Source organism: Netta rufina, assembly GCF_964035555.1.
Source record: "Netta rufina genome assembly, chromosome: 1".
Classification (NCBI taxonomy): Eukaryota; Metazoa; Chordata; class Aves; order Anseriformes; family Anatidae; genus Netta; species Netta rufina.
The window spans coordinates 117,565,707-117,587,808 of NC_140123.1; the positions used below are offsets into that span (position 1 = coordinate 117,565,707).

The following is a 22,102-nucleotide window of genomic DNA, read 5'->3' on the forward strand; positions in this document are numbered from 1 at the left end:
ATGTGTTTCGTCATATGCTCACGTCCAGGTATCTATCTCAGTATCTAACTTGTTTGTCTGGCTGGTGCTGGAACCCTTTGTTTTTTGGAGTTCTACAGAGACTCATTATAAATCCTGAACAAGGCAAAATACCCATCAACTTTGGTTTGAGTTTTGTTTGAAGGCAGACAGCAAGACCTAGTATGTGAATCAAAAACCTGGCAAGGCTAGGAAAGCACGGCTCTGTTAATATAAGCACTTGCATACATTACAGTGAAGACTACTTGCTGCCATGTTTATTTTATAGTAGAGTATGTCCACAAATAACAGAAAGAGTTCCTGTAAAAATGGGAGAAATATCTCAGTGCAGTGAACTTTGATGATTTTTGGAGTTATGAATTTAGCGTTTGATTTCTCTGCAGCACTGAAGTTTCCTATCTCACAAATTGGGCAGTATATACTGAAAATATAACAAACCTTAAAAATCATTTTTAATTTATTCAGGAAAGACTCCTTGCTGACAGTGTGTGTCTCCTGTTCCTGGTAACTTGACTCAGGGCTCACAGAATTGGCTCCAAGGAGCTTGAGTTTACTGTTAGAGCCATGTCAGAGCTGTTGGTTTTTTCCTCAGGCTAACAGTCTACATTTGATTTTTATTTGAAATGTTTTTCTTTTTCATATTTAGCCTGGCATTGTTTTATATGTGTGTGAATGTAGTAATTGGATGATAATAATAATTGGAAACTGATGCTTTTGAAGTTTTCCAAATGAGCAGGGTAAAACTCATGATGGCCCAACCTTGTTGCAGTGATTTCAGTACAGCTAGGATGTTTTGGGGCGCTGTAGGGTACTTTTAAAACTGGGGGGTTTATAGAACATTACAGGTATCTTTTTGCTGTATCTCTGTGGTCTTTGCATTTACTTCATTTACAGAACCACTAGAAGGCCAAATGTATATTTTTGGAGGGGACTCTGAGTCACTTGGAATGAAAGGAAGTTTGCATCCCCAGAGATGCACATGACCTGGTATCTGAGTTGCAAAAGAAAGCTTAAATATTGAAAAGCCTAAATTTTAAGAAGTTATCAACAAAGTAGTATTATGAGAAACTTCTCCTGCAAACATGCTTTTTTGGTGTTACAGCAGAATCACAGGGCAATAAAAAGCTAATGGATCTACCTCACCATGTCCAACTTCAATTTTTGGTTTTACTTTTATTTAACAGGAGTGGGACTCCAACTCCAGCTTCGGATGCTGATGTTACCACACTGAGAGGTCAGTTTTCAGCTAAATCATGTCAAGACTGATTACTTGAAAATGGACCAACCTGATGGCTTGTGGATTTGAGAAAGAGTTGTGAATTCTTCCATCTCCAAATAATGCTGTTTGTGATCTGGTGATCAGGTTATATGTTGCTGTTATTTTGTGATGAAATGAATTGAAAATGCTACTTGAGAAATTACTTCTGTGCAATTTTTACTGCACTTACTTCATGTTCCCCAGAATACATTCTCTTAGAACATTAGCATTTGATTCTGACTAGCATATTTGATGCTTTTTCTGAGGCTCTTCAGGTGTTTTCTGTGGTATTTGTGTCATGATGATGGGAATTGAGTGTTACTGTTAGTTTACAATTGCTGAACTCATGCGTATCTATGTGTACATGAGAAAAAAATAATACTACTGCTCTCTTGCAAACTCAGATGCAGCTGCCAATGTTCCTCCCCCTCATGAGGTGTCTATTGAGAGTCCTGCAGGTGGTACCATCCCTGAAACTGAAGACGCAGACACAACTGTGAGTGCTTGTATTAAGATTTCATAAAAGCAGGGCATGAACCTTAGAAACTTTTAAATAATTTCCTAGGTAGGTGTTCTTTCATTTGCAGTGGCTTTGCAGTGTAGCTTCCCCCTCAGTGAGAGAGCAAATCAGCTGAGCTGTCAAGTGAAGATTTTGATAGTGATGTAGAACTAGACAGTGAATGTCTAGGGCTTTTGAAAGCTCCATGAAGAATATGAATAGTTGTTATTCCTATGGAAACACAATGCCCCTTAAATTGCTGCCCTAGTGTTAGAAGGGTCCGAGTGGTACAGTTGCTAAGGCAGCAGAGGTAGCTTGGATAGCCTGGAAGATTCCTTCTGATTCCCTGCTTCTTCTCCCCTGCTGACATAGATGAATTTTTATTTATTGTCTTACAGTCACCCTCGCCTTGATACCTAAAACAAAACTCTAACACAGGGAAGCCTAGAGCAAGTACTTGAAGTGCCTCTGTAAAAGTGAGCTGGCTTTCAAAAGTGCTGACCACCAAATAGGTCCCAGGGAAGTATTTGCTTCCAGGAGACAGCTCCTCGGGATTAAAACTTAAGCCCAAACTCTAGATTCCAACTGCGATATTTGTCAGCCTACATGCCCCCTGAAGAAAATTTTTCAAACGAATAGTATGCATCAGCTGGCACTTTTTTTTTTATGTAAGTGTGAAACTCTCACTGAATTTAGTGATAAGCTTACAAAATTGCACATGCTGCATATAAGTAGAAGCTGATTTATGGTACTGAGTTTAACTGTGCACTGTTCTGTAACCTAGCATGGCCATGACACGAAGCTGGGCCAAACTCTGTGCTTTTTGCTAGAGCTTTCACAGCTGACTGCTGAGATGTGATATTGTGATTCCAGGAATAAACACTGAGTATGAAATAGGCAGACAGCTTCTGACTCAAGTCCAGGGTCTGATTTTATATTTATGTACCACAAACGAGTGGTTTGGTCCCATGTACACCATTATTTTTTTTTTGAAACAGAACTGCCTGAGCAGAGAGTAAGACCACTCAGTAAATCAGAAAGAACCCAGAATTTGATTGCTGCTGCCTACAGTGTTTTCACTCTCTACAGTTACCTCACACCTCATCATTGCTCCGAACAGCCAAAATGCACTGCAGCTTACAAGACCAAGAGCGAGCAAAGCTCATCTTCTGCACTCACGTGTTGACTGGACTTTTGTTTCTGAGGGACTGATAAATGATTCAAACTACGTGGAGTTGCAAACAGTCATGTAGGAGCAGCAGATACATGCAAGCTGATTATATATTTGCCAAATAGTAACCAGCTTTAAGCAGGGTGCCAATCATTCTGGTTCTTAACGAAGTTGTTTAGTCAAAAAAGGGTGTGGGGAAGCAGAGAACTTAAGTAAAACTTAAACTTTACTTAAGTAAGTAAGTAAGTAAATAAATAAATAAATAAAATTTATTTATTAAAAAATTATTTATTTATAAAAAGCAACAGTTGCATGTAAATAGCCAAAGACATTCTTGTTAACTTACACCAGCCTTCCCTCTCAAATTGCAAATTCCAAATTTTTGTTCTAGAATAAAGCCATGAAACAAGATCTGTTTTTTCTTGCCTTTCAGTACACCACAAAAATATAGTATCCTGGTTGTAAAATGCCAGGGAACTAAGCAGGAAGTGCTCTTCCTGTGTTGCTCACTGACTGAAGTTAGATGAAAATTGGACTGGAATTCACTGCTGCTCGCAGCAGCCGTGGCAGTTGCCGAAGCTGAACATCCCAGGGTGTTTGTACACCCTGGACATGTGGAATGTAGAACTTGGCAGAGGTTCATCTTCCAAGTGGGACAGGAAACAGGAACCTTGTGATAAACAGGTACATTTTGGTTAAGTCAGCCCCCTGCTGATTAGGCTCAGGTGACCTGTTGGTGTATCCACATTCACACTTTAAATTGCCTGACGAATGTCCCACCCAGCTGATTTTCTGTTTGTAATTCCATTCAACTAGATAACCTTGCACTTAGATGTGCAAAGGGAGAACAGAACTAACAGCAACACGAGAATACCATAAAACTGTCTTGCTCACTAGATTGTCTCATTAGTTGGCATCTCTGTGCCTGAGGCTCCCTGAGCACTCCATTCCAGTGTAAGGCAAAAGGTGTGCTGGGGACTCAAGGAAACATGCTGTGCTTTGGATGGCAGTTCCCACATCATTAAATAAATTCATCAGGCCATCTGTTTGGCCCACCAGTCATCCCCCAATGTGTTGCTGTCCTTAAAGCATTTATGGAGGAAGCTCAGGGTTTTTGCCACATCATGGGCCAGAGAAAACTCCAGGTCTGCAGTGGCTGGAGAAGTTTCTGGCCCGTGTAAAAGAGGATGTTTGGACCCAGGCTGAGTAATGGAGTGTGCTGACTGCTGACAGGACCATTTCTACATGCAAATATATCTGGGGATGCTTTCTACATGGAGTAAATCCAGGATAGGTAGGAATCTGGTCTGCTGGTCTGCAGTGAGTAAAGTGGATTTATTTCTTCAGGAAAAAAAAAAAAAAAGAACAGAGGGAAAAAGTCACTAAATCATCTCTTGTTTTCTCCCTTCTCTCCTTTTCTTCCAGATCAATAATGAGATAAAGAAGGAGGATGAGAATCTCATGAGGCCTGTAACTGAGCGGATGATTGAGTTCAGCATTGTGATTGTTGGAGAGAAGTACAGCGAGGAGCTGAGTGACCCAGACACTGTGAAGCGTCAGCTGCTCTCTGAACAATTTGTTTCTCAGGTGACTTACCTCTTTCTTTTTACTCTCTTTATTTTTTACTCTCTTTGTCTCTTTCTTTTTACTCTCTCTGCAAAGCAATAGTAGCACCTGTACCAGGACTGCTCTGCAGAACCAGTTTAGGGCTTTTGTTGCTTGAGGCAGGCTGGAAAATATTCACTGTGAGAACGCCCTCTTTTGTTTGACATGCTGCCTTTTTGAGATAGTGGGGCTGTGTGCAACATACCAGTTGCCAATGAATCCAGTTTTCTTACTGTGTTTCGTATGAAATAGCCTGCTATCAGTTTTTGCAGAGGTAGACATATGGTTTTGGGGAGATGAGAAAATTATGCTAAGCTCCTGCATATTTACTCAAGGAAGAGACCTTTCTGAGGCACTTCCCCTGCTCCTGCCCCTTTTTGCTCGTATTTATTTTGCCTTATGTTAGCAGAAGAAACTAAGCCAGGTGTTATTAATAAATGAAAGAAAATTGCTCTTCGTTTAGTTCTTTTAAAGACTTGCTTTTACCAGGGCTAACTTTGGCCTTACCATCCTTGCAGAACTTTTAAGTCTTTCTCCCTATCAGCGTTACAGCAGTAGAGGTTTAAAAGTCACAAAGAAGTGACAAGTTTCTCGTTTGTCTTTTGGTGCAACTCCGTCAGTTCTTAAAGTTCTGGGTCTTAAAACTCTTTAATTTTTAAGATGTATTTAACGTCTCTCTGGTGACCAGTCTGCCTAGGTATTTTTCAGAGCTTTTTCATCTTGTTTAGTTTTGAATTCTTCCATAATGTTGTTGCTTTTAAACCGGGGAGTGAAAAAGATTATTTGAAGGTCTTTGCAAACCAGGCTGCCCACACTCTTCCAAAAGGCAGGACGTGAATCAGCAGCAGTTCAGAACCATCAGCCTGAGCTGGGGCAGTGCTGGAAGGCAGCTCTAGCAGGTCAGGTACAGCGCAGCGTCGTGTGCAGGGCAGGCAGAAGGCATTCGGGTCTGTCAGCATCTGCTCATGTGTGCATGGCTTGGGTTTCCTGCAGGAGCTGAGCACTTCAGTGGGATTTAGGAAATCTTGGTGGTTACACAGTGTCCAGATTTCTGATTGTAGAAGAGACTCCAGCTTCAAGCAAGAGCATCTGTCTGTGCAGAGTAGGTGACAGGTGGGGAAGTCACAAACAACAGAACTTGTCCATGATTTCCACTCAGGAGCAGCATTTCGTTGAAAGAATCACTGCGTACTGCATGGAGATACTCTTCGAAATCTAGGCTGCTAAGACAATTCTCGATCATCATTTATGTCCAGAATCAGCAGTGCCTATGAGAACATTTTAAAACCCTCCAACTTCAGAAAAATTCTTAAGCACATCCTTTAATCCCACTGGAGTCAGTGGGAATGAACTACGGTTGAGACTGTTAGGCACCAACTTCAAAGAAAAATTGTATGTGTGCACACATATATATATATATATATATATAAAGCATATCTATACATATGCATATATGCATGATTTATTAAATCTTCATTTCAAGTTAACTTGATCTGAATTAAATTGAATGTTTTAATGTCTTTCCTCTCCCTACTGTTCCCATTCATTTATTTTATTTTACTTTTCATTTATCATGGTAATCTTACAACCATAATTTTCTTGGGGCAGAAAGTTTGTCTTTTCTTTCTCTTGGGAGAAGCATCTAGGGTGCCAAATGGTAGGGTCGTCTTTTTTTCTAGCTTTGCTTCCTTCTTCATCCCATTTAGTTGGGGTTCTCTGTTGAATCCCTTTAACTGGTGCTAACCCTGTGCCAGATCCTGGGCCAGATGGGAAAGAGATGTACTCACCACTGGAGCCAAAAAGCATCACCACAACTGTCACAAGTTGCTAGCATAGGCTAGACATCTTAATTTTCCTAGTTGTGTGGCCAAGTAGCAATGCCATAGAGTGTGTGTGTGGAAGAAATGTCAGATGGGATGAAGTCCACCTGGCACATGGATGTTCCACTCCTTTGATCCCTCGCCTGGTTTTCTCTCTGCTTGGATAAAGAAGCTCTTCAAAAAAAAAAAAAAAAAAAAAAAAAAGTCAGCCGGCAGCACTCAAATTGTTTAACTCTCACCAGAGACGGTTTAAAAATAGGGAGACTGGAGAGGGGAAGGGGAATTTGAGGAGTAAAAAATAATCCTCAACTGGCAAGGATCTTTTGGGAGGAAAAATACGAAACTGGCATGAACCTGCAGTATTCTATTTCTTGTTTTTGTCAACACAGTTGAATATTGAATTGGGCCTGGACATACTACCATTTTGCTGCCCCCGGTCTTCATTTCTGAGTAGCAGTGCCAGTCACTCCTGCACCTTCTGTATGTTTAGGGCAGAGGAGATGGGCCACGTTTTGCACTAGGTAATGGATTAGGGCATCTTAGGAGTCTGAGGCCCCAGTTCCTAAGGTGGCTGTTGCTGCTTCACTTGTTTAGGTTGCTAAGGTCTGAAGCATTTTTCCTGAATTTGTTTTAATCTGAAGAAGTTTGGGAAGTAATGGAAACCTTTGGGGAAAAAAAAGGGTTTATGCTGCATATGTAAGAGAGAGAACATCATCTGCTCGTCACAGATGTTGTACAGATCTCCGCATTTTTCTGTTTTAATTTTCCCTCTGAATATTTATATACACCTCTTGGGGAATGCTAGATATTGTGCTTCATATTTTCTCTTTTCCTTTTGCAATAATGAAACGTCATCAAAACTCTTCTTCTCTAAAGACAGAGAATATTTAACCATATTTTTCCTAAGAGAAATAGCAGCTCAGATGCATTTTTAGAATTTTAGAAAATGATGAAAATTCTTCTTGCTTTTTTCACTCTAAGGAGGAGGGTGGAGGAAATTTGTGTTAATATTTTTTTCCCCTCAAAATAGATCCAGAAGGTATTTGAAGGATTACCTGGATACAAAAGCATCCGTGTCCTGGAATTCAGGTAAAAAGATACTGGTGCATATGTGGTGGTTGAAACTTATCCTGTCGAAGGTGCGATGTGCTAGCACCACACCTGGAAGAATGTCAGTGCAAGGGATTTCCAGGATGTGTTAATCAAAGAACAAGTGCTTTCAGGCTGGTACCTTCATGTGTACAGAAATCAAAATAGAAATACAGAAATGTGTATAAATGTGGTTGGCTGCTGCTGGCACCCATCAGAGAAGCTCCCATGACACGTTTGCCTTCAGTTTAAGATTCTGACCTAAAATTATAAGAGGTGTTTTCTAATTGAAAATCACTATCTGATACTTCCTCAATACTTTAGAAGGTCCTAGTATTAAACAGGGAAGAACACGGGAATCTTTTGGGAAAAATGTGATATATTTTCATCTCTTTGCAACTTCTTAATGGGATGACTTAATTTGGTTGTTAATTTGGTTGGCATTTGAGGTATGTAAAGGTTTTTCTCCTTTCGCTCAAACCAAAGGTGGGTGAATAAATGTTTGATAAATGATCTGAAAACTTTAACTCTCTGCAGTCTCATAAATACTGCTTAAAGGAATAGTTTCCTCAAATCAGTTTGTACTTCAAAATGGCATTTTATGTTAATTTCAGAAGAAAAGGGGGAGATTCTGCGTGTTATGTATCAAACATGTGATCTGTGAGTTTTGATATACGTGGATCACAAATTATGACTGTACTTGAATGGACTGGATATGACTTTCAAAATCCAGTCAGGCTTTTCATGGGTCAATCTAAACAATGTTTTCTATTGGGACTTTGTAAGCTGTATTTCTTAAAATATTCCAGCCAATAAATTCGAGCCAGGATACTTCCGGGTAACAAAGCAGTTATAGTGAGGAAGGTTTTATGTTTGGAACCATACAGTTGGGCACTGTTCCAGCAACATTGTCAGGAGTACCAAAAAAGGATGGTACAGAAATCAAATTATGAAATGCCTGAAACAACGAGGCAGGAATGTTCCCCGTGCTAATTGCCCAAATGGATTGATAAACTCCACTTTGTTGTGGACCACTGTAGTAGAATAATTACCTGGCCTGATAAGACTGATTGATAGATACGTAAGTTATCCCTGCGTCAGCAAGGAAAACAGAATGACACTGTCTTCAGCCCTCACAGTAGCCCAGAGGCAGGTTTGGCTTTTCAGTTTCTACTTTGACTTCTGTCTAGAACCATAGCAAACTGGGGTAATGACATGGGGAAACCCTGCTGAAGCTCTGCCTGGGAGGTAGCAAAACCTTCCTTCTCAGTATTTGCAGTCTAATACGTTTGAGAGCCCTCCGTTCATTTCAGAAGTGAAATAAAAGGTTGGTATTCCTGGAAAATTCCAGAGATTCTTTCTGTGCTCTGCTGCGCATGAAGAAAAAATGTGTTTGTAAACTGACCTTCAGGTAGAATTAGCGAGCCTTGTTTCTCTTGGTACTGATGGCAATTTAACTGCCTTACTTGCAGTACTGTGCAGTGGCTCTGCTCTGCTGGTTCCTTGTGACCAATAGGAAGTATTTCAGTTCAGTAAAAGCTGAACAATTGGTTATGCAGCAGATCGACTTTGCAATTTATAAACATTTTGCTGTATGGATTTTGAAATTTGTGTGCCCTGTAGAACATAAAAGCAAATTTGGTAAAGCTGGACTTTAAGGAACTGGTGACGTTGATTTAACAGGTTTTGCTGTTGTGTTTTGTTTTTGTATTCAGCTCTCCTGAGGAGGACAGGTAAAGACATTTTTATACACATTGTTATAATGCAGATGGAAAAGCGCCTTAGCTGGATGACACTGACTGTCTCGGGGATTTGTGGTTTTGGCTCCACAGCGAGATAGTTATCCAGCATAAATACTATGTGAGGGGGTTCTACCAGCAACTGCAAGTAACTCATCTGTTCTGGTTATGAATACACTTATATTGCTCATTTAAATGCTGCTGATAAGAAACTTCTTGAGGAAAGCCATCCTAAACACAAGTCAGCTACTGGGCTAGCTTGTGTATAGGAGCCTCTTCTGTGAAGAAAACAAAATTGTTTAATGATGACTCAAGGTCTTTCTAATTAGCAGCACAATGTTGGATAGATATGATTATTATTAGATAAATTAAAATAAGTAAGAAAACCGTAGTTATCCAGCAAAGGCAACTGGCTTAAGCTCCTTCAAGGCTGGATTTGCTGTGCATCTTAGCAGTAATTTTACAAACATTTCTTAGCAGAAGATGACATCAGTCTTGACTTGTTTTTTTGGCAGATATATGCGAGTTAAGCATCCTAAATTTTCCTCTTTCAATATTATTTGAAGAATTTCACAAACAAACAAAAAAGATCTGTGGCCTTTAAATTACTGGAAGTATTATTTTATTTTGTATATTTCTCAGTAAAGCCCTAGCCAGTGTCCACAAACAGTTGTACAGAGAATGAGCATATTAATTTTAGAACGTTTCTGAACAAAGAAAGGTATTGAGCAAATCTGTTCACAAGCAACAGTGACTGACAGCCAACCTCTGTTACTTTGCACTTCTGCGGACTAAGATGCGTGCAGCAATTCGAAGAGGTTATGTCCCAAATACCAGATGTTATAGCCCTTTCCAGACAGATGGTGGTGTCATTGTTATTACTTAGCAATTATTAACTGCAACTGACAGCACAGTTGTGTTAAATGTAAATGTTACTTTCTGACTAGCACGCTGTATGGCATCTTTGCTGTGCCTTTTCGCTACTGCTGTCCTTTTTCATTTCCTCTACTGACACTCAGTGCTCATGATGAGCCTGCAGTGGGCTCATTTCAATAATAGGGCCAGCACCAAAACTCCAGGAGGTTCCTGGTTTTAGTTCATGTGTTTGCTGATTGTGTCTTTGTTGTACCTGGCACTGGGGCGTTAGAGCCTTCTCTGAACAGAGCCATTGCTTTGGTGATTTTACTTTTAGTCCAGCTTTGTGGAATGAAGGAAACCCGTCTTTGGAGCACGTTTTCCTAGCACTTCATAGATTACTTCATTTCTTGCTGTGCCCCATGTACAGCCAAAGTATGCTCTATTTTCTAAGACTCCCTTGTGCTTATGCCCAGTGTGTGGCAAATCTGGTTGCTACCAACTCTGTCACATGGAAGAGGACATCCAGACATAGGTTGGAGAAGAGCATGGACCAAACGGAGAAGACTTAATATGAAGAAGCTAAGCTGTACATAGATACGAAACTTTGTTAGAGAATTAATGATCAAATGAGACTAGAATAAATGCTTCTAATTATAAGGTGTATGAAATACTATTTGAGTGCTGCTAGAGGCATTATTTCAAGCAGATGGACACTGCACAGTGACAGTGATCAGGGCTCCCGCTTGCTACGGTATTGCTACTATACACAACCTTTTTTCCCAGGCTCCTTTCTTACCACAGATCCATTCCCATCATGGGCATGACGACCTTAAAAGCATCACTCACACCACTGCATGTTGGCGGGTCTACTGATAATACAGGCAAAAAGCCATCAGTTTGGTCTCCTGGCAGTCCTTCTGCCCTTCAGAAGTAGAAATACAGGGCTGTGACCAGGCCAGATGTTGTGTTCTGGTAACCTTTTCCATGAGAAAGCACAGGCAGGCAGACACAAGTGTGAAAAGTAATTTAATTAATTAATTTTACCTAGAATCCTTAAAAGCAATGTATTTGTATTTTTACAGAAAGGGTAGGGACACAGGTTTTTGGAAAAAAAATCATAGCATTTGCCATGGAAAGCCTTACATCTCTCATGTGTGTTTTCTCTCTTTGCGAAACCAAAGTGGGGTGGAAGTGCACTATGCTGTTACTTTTGATGGAGAAGCCATCAGCAATGCCACCTGGGACCTGATTAACCTTCACTCCAACAAGGTGGAGGACAACTCCTTTATGGACATAGAGGATAATCCAACAGTTGTTTACACCATCAGCGATTTCCAAGATTATATTGCTGAAATTCTCCAGAAAAATGCCTTGCTTGAAAACACTTCCTTGATTTTAGACCCAAACTCTCTCCAACTTATTAATGGTGAGTATTACTTATGATTCATCTGCCCTCTGAATAACTAAAAAAAATCACAAACACGATGGTGTTGCAGTTGGTTTTGCTCTGATTTTAACCAGGTCAAGTCAATAGCAGTAGCATCCCATTGTCAATCCCTTAGATTTGTCTCTTTTTTTCCTTTGGTTTGTGGTGTGCAGTAATATTATCAGCAATTAACAGGAAGAGAAGGGGAAATGTGTTTCACGTGATGCAGTTTGCTTTCAGCACTTTAGCTTAGCACCTCTGCCTTGGCCTTGAGCAGCACAAAAGAAATACTTGGCTTATTGTTGAATATTCAAAGATCCTACCATAGTTGGTAGAGCAGTGCCGTCCCACTCCCATGTTCCCATCTTTTCTCTGCATTTGTGTGTAATCTGTGGGTATTTCCAGAGACAAAATCTTTCTGGCAAACTTGCTGAACAGGTCTCACAGATCTGAGATGAGGAAGGGTTTTTCAGCCTAAACAAATAGTTCTAAAACAGTTTCTTTGCACTGCTACTGCAGCATTTTGAGCCTATGTACTTATATTTTCCCAGTGAAAGAAATACTACACCCTACCCAAGCAGATCCATCATGGATTACTGAGCACCCAGGTGTGTTGGAGCGTGCGGAGTTTGATGTGAGTATGGTTCTGAGCAATGACCTTTTAATTTGAGGTATGTCCTTTGCACGCATTTGAACAGCTTAATTCAGCAAAATGGAATTAAAGCCAGCACCCAGAGCTTCTCTGTCCTATTGATCATGCAGAATACAGTCAGGAAAGGCACACCATATAGTGGAAAAAAACCTCTGGTGAAATCTCTCACCTGATAATTTGTTACCTGTGCACAATACTTTTCTGCGATCATCTTGTACTACCTGGCACATTGTTGTGTTCCTGGCTGTGCAGCCGTGTCTTGTTCTTTAGGCTTCCTTTGTCTGTTTTTTTTCATAATGTTTAATTAGACTGTAAATTGCTCTAAAAACATAATTTGTTCCACAATACTGCCTTTCTTTGGAAAGTGAGAAATAAACATAAGCAGTAAAGGCGGCGTATGAGAAGAGATAAAAGGGTAAATTTCACATGCTCCTTTTGTAAATGTTTCATTTTCCCTGCAAGTTCTTACTTCAGGTTTTAGATGTCCATCCCCTTGATGCCAGCAAAGGAAAACAGAAAAAAAATAATAGCCACTGGTTTATTGTATTCCATTTTTAAAAGTGTGCATTTATCTCATGTGCCCCGGACATAGAATCAGGCTCTTCATTGGACAGGAGGAGTTAGTATCCCTGAACATATTTGTACCATGCAGTGGGGCTTCAAGCAGAGGTGCCATGTTAGGTGCCAGCAGTGCTAAGATTGAGTGAGTTTTGCTGACAGCTAGAATTTCTGAATGGTGGAACATTGTCTGGGCTTAAGAATTTATCCAGTAGGTTTCTGCTCTGTTGAGTAACACAGACGTGCCTTCCAAAAAGAAATGAGTTCAGTTCATGCCGCAAAACCCAGATCCAGCTAAGTTTGATGGTAGGTTTTCACAAAGCTCATTACGAGATACTGTTGTGAATAAAAACATGCTTTATTTCAGGCCAACCTCTAAAATTTTTATAGAAGCAAAATTTTCAGTGACTTCGCAGAAGCCAACGATTCCTGTTCTAATGGTCATAGGTATAATATCCTTAACTTCATGCCAGTTTTCCCAGAGTTTTAAAAATTAACCATTAGTATCTAAAATGCAAATTCATTCATTTGCCATACGTGGTTTCATCATGATGTGAATAAATAGGAATTTAATGTAACTTTCAGGAAGGGATTTTTTCTATTTTAAAGAACTATCTAATAGGATTAAAATGTTACATATGTTTATTTTAGTAAGATAATTCTGCCATCTTCACATTCTCTTCTGTGGATACTTGGACATATACAGGCAAGAAGGTTTCAGAGTAGAGATAGCTTTGCAATGTTACTCCATTTTAAATCATTTTTAGGGAATAGTATGTACAGGAAAAAATACTGGATGTTACATTTTTCTAATCATGGCCTATGAAAAATAATGTTATCTCTGTCTTCAGTCAAAAATTGTGGTTATATACAAAGTATATACAAATATACTGAGTATATCCAAGAAAACAGCTGTGTACAATCTGCAATACACAGATAATTTGGGAAGTAATTTCAGATAAATTTAAGAAAATCATAAGCTGCTAAAACAGTAAAGAAGGCCAAAATGATTAGTCAGTTATTTGCAGAGATATCAAACCTTCACGGTTCAAGTAGATGCTGTTAAGTAGAACCATTACCTGTGAGAAAGAGTTTTGCTATTATTTTTTGCAGTTGATTTGGGAATGAGTTGGATTTGTATTATCGTACAGGGTCATGACATAATGTGGAACTATCATTACTTCACCATCTTATTGCTAGCAGATGGTACCAACTAATCATTAATTCCTTTCTTTGAGTTTTACAGATCTCTTAAAAATGAAGAAAAAATGGAAGTGTAGCTTTTGAAATCTGTATTTTCTTGTTATTTCTGTTGAGCTCTAACAGGTAGAATGCCTTAGCTTATTGAGCACAATGTATTTCTGGCAGCAGAAAATGGAAAATCAGGGAGGGTGTTCTGTGTTTGCAGTCATCTGTCATATTTGTAAGCCTTTCAAGACATTAGCAAAAAAACAGCACTTGCCAATATGATATTAAACTTGTTAATATAATATATAACACTGTAACAAGAATCTTTGAATAATGTTAGTTGTCATAGGAACATCTATCCACATTAAAATAAATGATGAGGTGCAATTCCTGGCAACTAAATGCTCACATAAAAAATGTATTGAGAAGCTATTGCTGGTAGTCCTTTTTCATTCTTCATGGAATTTATATGTGTAATTTGTTTCTAATCTTGCACAGTAACTTTTTTCACAGGTTTATTTATAATAGCCAACTTTGCCAAAAAAGATAATTGCTGGAGCACATGTCTGTATGGTATATATACTTCTCAACTGATTGTTACCATATACATTCAGAAATATGAGAAGACTGTGGTGATAGAACAACCAGCTATAAAAACCATGGTCAATTCAGGTAGACAAATAATCAGATGAAAATAACTTAGTTGTTTCTAAAATGTTCAGATACAGTTTGAATGAAGTTGAAAATTTAATTCACTCATGTTTCTACCAGGAGTAAAATTTCAATCTGAAAAGTATTTGGAGTTTTCCTATTATTCATTCTAAAGTAAAAGAGAGGGATTTGAAAGGAACAGTGAGCTACAGAATGATTAAATCAATAGTTTTTTTGAACTGTAATACGTACTACTGAAACCTTTGTCTAGTGTCTGCTTTACTAGCCACCATCAGCAATTAGTTCTTAGTAAATTAATCCTTCTTTCTTCACTTGACAGTTTTTCATACCTCAAGGCTTTTTTTCCCCCATTTCTGACTGTTGCACAGCATTGATAGCTGGACAGTCAGCCATGCAAAGCGCTAATCCCTGAGTTGTAGGCAGTGAGCTTGCTTTTGTAGTCTTGATCAAGTAACTTAATCTCTTCACTGATATTCTGCAATATCATTACCTCATGAGACACTGTGGGAGTAGACTAATATTCAAAGATAAAACGTGTTTGGTATTCTAGCTGTAAACCAAATAGTGACTGGAGCATGGCACATAAGTACATAGTGTGCAGATTGGAGGCTTAAAAAGACATTCTTTTTTCACAGTTCATATAAGTTGGAAATTTCATTTTGTATACTCCTTGTTCATCATTACTGCTGAACAAAAAGTTTTCTTTCCACAGAAGTATTTCAGCTTTGAGACTGAAGTTGTTCTATGTTCTAAGTTACATTATGGTTATAGTTTCCCTCTCAGGTTCGCATACCAAAACATAAATGACCACCAAGCGTACATACATATGTGCATATGAGTGCAGTTTCTAAACCGTTTTTATGTACGATAATAACTATAATGTTATAATTACTGCATTGATTATGTAGCTGATGAATAATAGCTGCTACGACCTCTTCATGCCTTAGGAAGGAAGGCAGTATTCTGTGTGCTTATTTTCCATTTAATTAGAAATAGTTCAGTTTTTCAGTAAGGAAAAAGAAAGGACATGGTTTGGGTATTGATGGCAAGTCTCTTAATACGCTAACTGAAGCTGCACTCCAAAGAACTGGAACGGCTGTTTTCCTTTAGAAGTGGCCATGACTGGACACATAATGCATGTCACAAGGACGTGCACTGTACATGTACGTTGAACATTATTAGCAAAGGGCACATTTGCCAATCCTTCCAGCTGGGCCCCTCCTGTTGCTATTGTTACTTCCTCACAGAGGCAATACTACCAGATTTTGCTGCCAGTTAACACCTTTGATATGTTCAGCCCAATGTGGACAGACCGTACTGCCCCTGTAATAATGGTTGTGGTTTTGTTTCAGGATAACACCTTTTTAGCTGAACGGCCTTCAGCAGATGAATCAACGGTCAGCAACACCTTGCCCTTTGATTCCACCAAACCAGATTCCACTTCAGATAGTGAAGAGTCCGATGACAATGAAATCTACCGAAGACCAGCACATCAGGACTCTGAGGCCAGCTGGACACCTGATGCTCCACTTTCCTCAGAAGTTGATGTCACTTCTTCGCCTGATGGGCTGAATTTAGAAGATGGGAATCAGACTCCTCCTTTGGTCACTGCACCAGCATTAGAGCGTGATTCTGTGGACTCCCTGGAATGGCTGTCAGCCCCTGATTCTTCAGATGGTAAGTTCATGCCATTGAGTGAAGTTTAAATTTGGACACAAGTGTCCTGTGACACTCCTCAAAAGGGTAGTTTACCAAAATGGCTTTTCAGAAAGGTCTACAAATATAGTAGACCTATATATTTCTCTGATTGTTTTTACCTACTCATTTTGATCAAATGCTGGTAACAGGTGATAATGCCTGTTTGCCTCTCCAGGAAATTACATGTACGATGCTTCTTTAATTGCACAGAAATATTTTCATATAGGGCATGATACCATTCAGACATAATTGAAGCAGACTAATTAGCCTAAGGACATACTACACAGTAATTGCTTTATTGCATACTCTGCAGCCCTGATTTGGCTCATAGAATATCATAAGGAAAAGTGGAGAGGTTACCAGGGGTCCTTCCAACTTCAGCATACAAAGGTCAGTGTACATCACAGGAAACATGCTGAATGCAGATCCACAGCCAACAAAATGAACTGCATTTGACTCTTTTTTGGTATAAACAAAAACTGAGTGGAAACTCATTTATATTTTTAGGGTTTGAAGATACTGGACTATCAGAAGACTTTATTCTGCCTTCGAGTGCCCCTTCTCACCTCGTGCCTGAAGAACCCCCATCTACAGATGATTACGTAGTTCCCCTGTTTCCTGCATCAACAGTGGCCTCCTTGTCAGTCACGGAGACTGATACTAAAGCAACAGCCTCTGCTGAGGTGGAAGAAGTAACTCAGGGTAGTCCTGCAGACAGCAGCAACGCAGACTCTGTGTTGCATAATTCTGTGGAAGAAAATCCTTTTCCCTCAGAATTACACCCCGTGGAAGCTGAAACTGATATTTATCTCGGAGATAGAATTACATATGAAGATGGGTCTGGTTCAGCTTTTGATGGTTCAGGAAAAGAAATGGAATCAAGTATTTGGCCTTGGGAAGAAGCAACGCTGGAACCTGTTTTCTACCCTGGTCCTGATAGCTGGCTTGATGATGATAATGAGTCCTTGTTAATCAGAACTGAGGATATTCCTGAAGGCCTGATCTTAGATTATATTCTTAACTCTCAGAATAAATTAGATGATGATCCTTCCAAAGATGAAAATGAAGGTATGGCTGACATAGAAGAAAATTTTCTTGATGAATCTGAAATATTTGTCTTTCCAGAGACTACAACTCAGCACGTATCTCTGCTTCAGACGGAGGAGCCATTACCTGTGGAGCCATCTACACAGACAGAAGCATCGAGCACATACGATTCTTCTTCTGTTAAACCAGCCCTCGTTTTGGAGCCATCAGAGGACTATTCCTCTGTAGACATGCCAACTGGAGAAGCCCCAGTCTCAACACACAACACAGATCTGTCTGTTGAAGATGATAGTCTCCTTACACCTGCAGTAACTCTCAGTACGGACAATAGTCCTACATCTACTGCAGCACTCAGTACGGACAGTAGTCTTACATCTACAGTAACCCTCGATATGGACAGTAGTCTAGTATCTACTGTAACCCTCAGTGAGGACAATGGTCTTATGCCTACAGTAACCCTCAGTACAGACAGTAGTCTCACATCTACTGTAAGCCTCAGCGTGGAGCAACCTGAAGAGTCCAGTGTAGGTCAGGAGATCGTTTCTGAGGCAGTTGAACACCAGAACGAAGGCAGGCCAACATCAGAAGAACTGTTCACAGCAGGGCAGTCAGATCTGACTGAATCTGCTACGATAGGCTACTTGGACACAAGCAGTTCAGAAACTATTCTGACTGCAGATCCTTTTGTGGTGAACACTGATACTTCCACAGAAGAGCAGCAAGCCCTGGACACATCTTTGGCAGGCCAAAACACTGGCTCGGCAATAAAGAAACCAGCTGATGTTTGGCCTACTGACAGAGTGCTAGAAAATATATTAGATCAGACAGTAAAATCAGCAACACCAACTGCAGTTGAAGCTGCAACTACGGTTCCTTCTGTAACAGAGCAAGCCACTGTTCTAGAGGGTGTTGCTGGACAGGGTGGTACAGACCACAGCACGCTTGTTTCTACGAGCATCAGCACTGTTAGGAACTCCTACGTAACTGTGAGCGTCACAGCAAACATCGCCGAGCTTCCATCCGATCTCCCACCGATGGGATCCACAGCGTCACCATCGGTGGTTACCTCAGCAAAGGTGGGAGATGAAACAGCCAGGGTCCTGGATGTGTCGGTGGGGCTGGATCACGTCAGCGTTGTCAGCTTTTCTCCTGAGCCGAGTGAGGAGGGAAGGAGCCTGACTGACAGTCACGTGGAGCTCACCACCCGTGCCCAATCCACAGAGATGGCCAGCGTGGCGTGGGCCACGCGTGAGAACCACAACAGCACTCCTGTCCCATCACGAGCTCTGGTTGTGTTCTTCAGTCTTCGGGTTACCAACATGATGTTTTCAGAGGACCTGTTCAACAAAAATTCCCCTGAATATAAAGCATTGGAGCAACGATTCTTGGAACTGGTAAGAAGCGCTTCTCTGCTAAATATCCATTGCCAGGTAGAAATTGTTGGTCAGTCCCAGTTGGTATGCTCTCTTTTGCAGAGACAAACACAAGACAGGTGTGTCCAGATATTATGTGTCCTTCTACGGGAAAGTGCTGTCTGGGAACGTGGGGGAGAGGGGAGGTTTTTGTTTTGTTTTTATTCAGTCAGAATTCTGTCTCTCCGAAGCTCATTATCTTAACTGTGATACGTGCCAGATGCTCTGCTGGTGTCAGTCGATGCAGCAGGGTAGCTGAAGCCAGTACAGCATTCCATTCAGTTGCTTCTGGAGTGCTCTGGATTTAGTCTATGGGGAGAGAGAAGTAAATAAATTGGGCCTGTCAGGAGATAACCTTTCTGCAACATGTTCAACCCACCCTAAGGAAGAGGCAGTTTGACTGATCTCTTAAAAAGCCAATAGCTAGCTAACCTTCATAGGAGTAATACAGCAACAATTACCAAATTCTAACCTGGCAGTTCCCATCTTCTGACTGAAAGTAGTATTTTGCAATGGGAGATGGAGGGAGTAAAGAAGAGAGACAGAAGGGGAAGGGGCTTGACAGAAATGTCCTTTGAAATGACAAGTATGCCTGGTGCTTAGAGCAAGGGGAGAGCACCGTGTGTGTCACAAGAACTGTGCGTATAAATTGTAGACTAAGAAACCATCTGCAAATTGATATTTGGGAAAAGTTTTAATACCCTTAGTGTGGGATTTGGATAAACCGATTCAGATCCCCGCTGCCTGATGCAATACCAGTGCAACTGGCTTGAGCAGAGATTTGAAGTTTCAGTTTTTCTGTCCTTGTCCCTGTGCTGCAGCTGGTGCCGTACCTTCAGTCAAACCTAACGGGCTTCCAGAATCTGGAGATCCTGAACTTCAGAAATGGCAGCATTGTGGTGAACAGTCGAATGAAATTCGCCAAACCCGTGCCTCGGAATGTCACCAATGCTGTGTACATGATCCTGGAAGACTTCTGCAACACTGCGTATCACACCATGAACCTGGCCATCGATAAATATTCCCTGGATGTGGAATCAGGTAAGGATGGCAGAAAAATGCAGTTTTGGGGCAAGGGATTTAGAGCTACTTTTGCTTTAAGAACTTGCTTAGGATCCTGGCAGCTCAGATTGCCCACTGGAGTTTAGGACAGACTTTCACAGAGTTGAAGTACACAAACAGAAGTCTGTTATGGGACTGAAGATATGAAAAGCAAAATGGGACACGGACTGAGCAAACTGTATGAGGGCCTGTATACAAATACGGGAAAAAAACTTGCTTATGTAATTGTCACTGTGCTTTTACCAAGGAGTTGGAGGAAGGTTGGTCAGCAAAGGGCAGTGGTGTCCTTCTCTCTTGAGCTTATCTTCATGTATGGTTTGGAGTTGCTCCATGGGTCTATTCCCACAGGTGGCAGCCCGTTTAGCTGTGAGGAGTCTGCAGTGATACTTTCTGCTGCCTTATTCTTGTGGTTAGGGCTTGATTGCAGTAAAACATTACTGGCCCTCTTAATTTACTCTTCTGATACGGGGAAGTTTCTTTGCTGCCCAAGTTAGCCAGTAGTTTACCATATAAGCAGCCTGGAAATATTTCCTGTTTTAAAGTTAAGGAAAATAACAGTGCTGAGCTGATGGCAAGTGGTAGCTGTCCTTCTGAGGTAGCTCTGTTATGAAGATAGTCATTTTTAGCATGAAAAATCTTCTGATATTGATCGTGTGATTGTATGCCAGCCCTCTCAAGCTTGAAATGCCACAAATGCTACAAGCTTGTGTTCCTTGCAGACAAAAGCAAATCACCTCACAGTGGGCGCTGTGTCCCCAGTCCCCTTGCCCTTCCCTGTGTGCTGCCTAGGTTTTCTGTAACAAGAAATACTGGAGATCAACTGTGTTTTATTCATTTGCAAAATACAGTTCCAGCAGACAGAGAACATATGAGGGTACTGCCTGTTCCAGTAAGAAAAAGAACATTTTATGCTTGCTTTTTCAATTGGCTTGTTGGGTGGTCTTAGCCATACCATTCACATGCGCTGTGCAGACAGGAACACTTTGTAGCGCTTGTTCACCTTAGCAGAACCCTTTGAGACTTAGGAAAGACACACGCTGGGTTTCTGCAGATTATTTTAACCAGGTCATTAGAGAAAATGGCAACAGTGCTTTGCCTCAGTTAACTCTCTCATCGACTATTAACGTTTTCTGCTTTGTGTGTTTTCAGGTGAGCAAGCAGATCCCTGCAAGTTCCAGGCCTGCAATGAGTTCTCCGAGTGCTTGGTGAATCGCTGGAGTGGGGAGGCTGAGTGTGTCTGCAATCCCGGCTACCTGAGCATCGATGGGCTGCCGTGCAACAGCATCTGTGATCTGCAGCCCAACTTCTGCCTGAACGATGGCAAGTGCGACATCAGCCCCGGGCAAGGCGCCATATGCAGGTAGGTCATCCTGTTCAACACAAGGCGAAGCCGTGCTGCCTCCTCTGTCCTAGCCTTCCATGAGAGTTGTGCAAAATTCTCCAGGGTAAAGCGTAACAGGTGAGATGCCAGTGGTTATCGGCCATGTAATGCTGCTGAAGGGTTAGTTTGCTTATGTAAAGTTTGGAAATGAGACAGTAACAAACGTATTTTAGTAGAACAGAAATGCCAGTCAGCAAAACTATCTAGGGAAAATAATAGCAATGAATGTATTCAGTTGTTAAAATCACCTTCATTGACCTTTTGAGACGGAACTTCTCTCTGGCAGTTTCCTTAAGTAGCAAAGTGTTAGATAATGTCATAAAGCATCTATGAGTTGATTCTGTTGCAAAAATTCAGATTTGAAAAGCATCCTTATATGTATTAAAAATGGTGCTTTTAATTAAGAAAAACATCATAAAAGTAAAGCATTGGCAACCTGAGAAAAAACGTGTGGTTTCAAGACACAGGCCTCCTGGTTTAAATTTTGTGATTTTTAAGATACAGATGAATGTGACTGGGATGCCTATATTTTACAGGTAGGTGAAATGATTCTACAAGACACAGATAAATTGATGTGCACTCCAATACTGCACTTATTTTTTTCCCTTTCCAGCAATGTAACCGTCTATTTTTAGAAACTAAGTACAGCCCTCCACAAAAGGTAGGAAAATGATTACAAAAAAGGAGTGATAGCTACTACTGGTTATTGTTTATTAGTTCAGGTCCTTTTTTTTTAAAACTTACTTCTAAATTTTAAAGTCAATCTTACAGTCCTGGCTTCTAACAGGAAAACAATATGATGTTTTTTAATGCTGTGAGGATGGATACTTTCACAGACATAGTATAAATTTTATCTTCTTTATATAATAGATGAATAAGAAACAAGTACCTGAGCTCAAGCATGCTCTGGCCAGTATTTTTGAAAAATACTTTGAAAAATATTTGTGAA

General features: G+C 40.5%; 1 protein-coding gene across 1 annotated transcript in view; it reads left to right on the plus strand.

Moving 5' to 3' along the window:
• IMPG2 (interphotoreceptor matrix proteoglycan 2) overlaps nt 1–22,102 on the plus strand; it is a gene marked incomplete at both ends in the record, with an annotated part of 53,944 nt that overhangs the window by 29,623 nt on the left and 2,219 nt on the right. The window contains 12 exons of the mRNA XM_084286165.1: nt 1,206–1,252; nt 1,681–1,772; nt 4,372–4,533; nt 7,402–7,460; nt 9,176–9,193; nt 11,239–11,483; nt 12,035–12,117; nt 15,906–16,230; nt 16,759–17,616; nt 17,752–18,692; nt 19,532–19,751; nt 20,922–21,132. Coding sequence (XP_084142291.1) covers nt 1,206–1,252; nt 1,681–1,772; nt 4,372–4,533; nt 7,402–7,460; nt 9,176–9,193; nt 11,239–11,483; nt 12,035–12,117; nt 15,906–16,230; nt 16,759–17,616; nt 17,752–18,692; nt 19,532–19,751; nt 20,922–21,132 — 3,261 coding nt within the window. The remainder of the gene's footprint in view (nt 1–1,205; nt 1,253–1,680; nt 1,773–4,371; nt 4,534–7,401; nt 7,461–9,175; nt 9,194–11,238; nt 11,484–12,034; nt 12,118–15,905; nt 16,231–16,758; nt 17,617–17,751; nt 18,693–19,531; nt 19,752–20,921; nt 21,133–22,102) is intronic.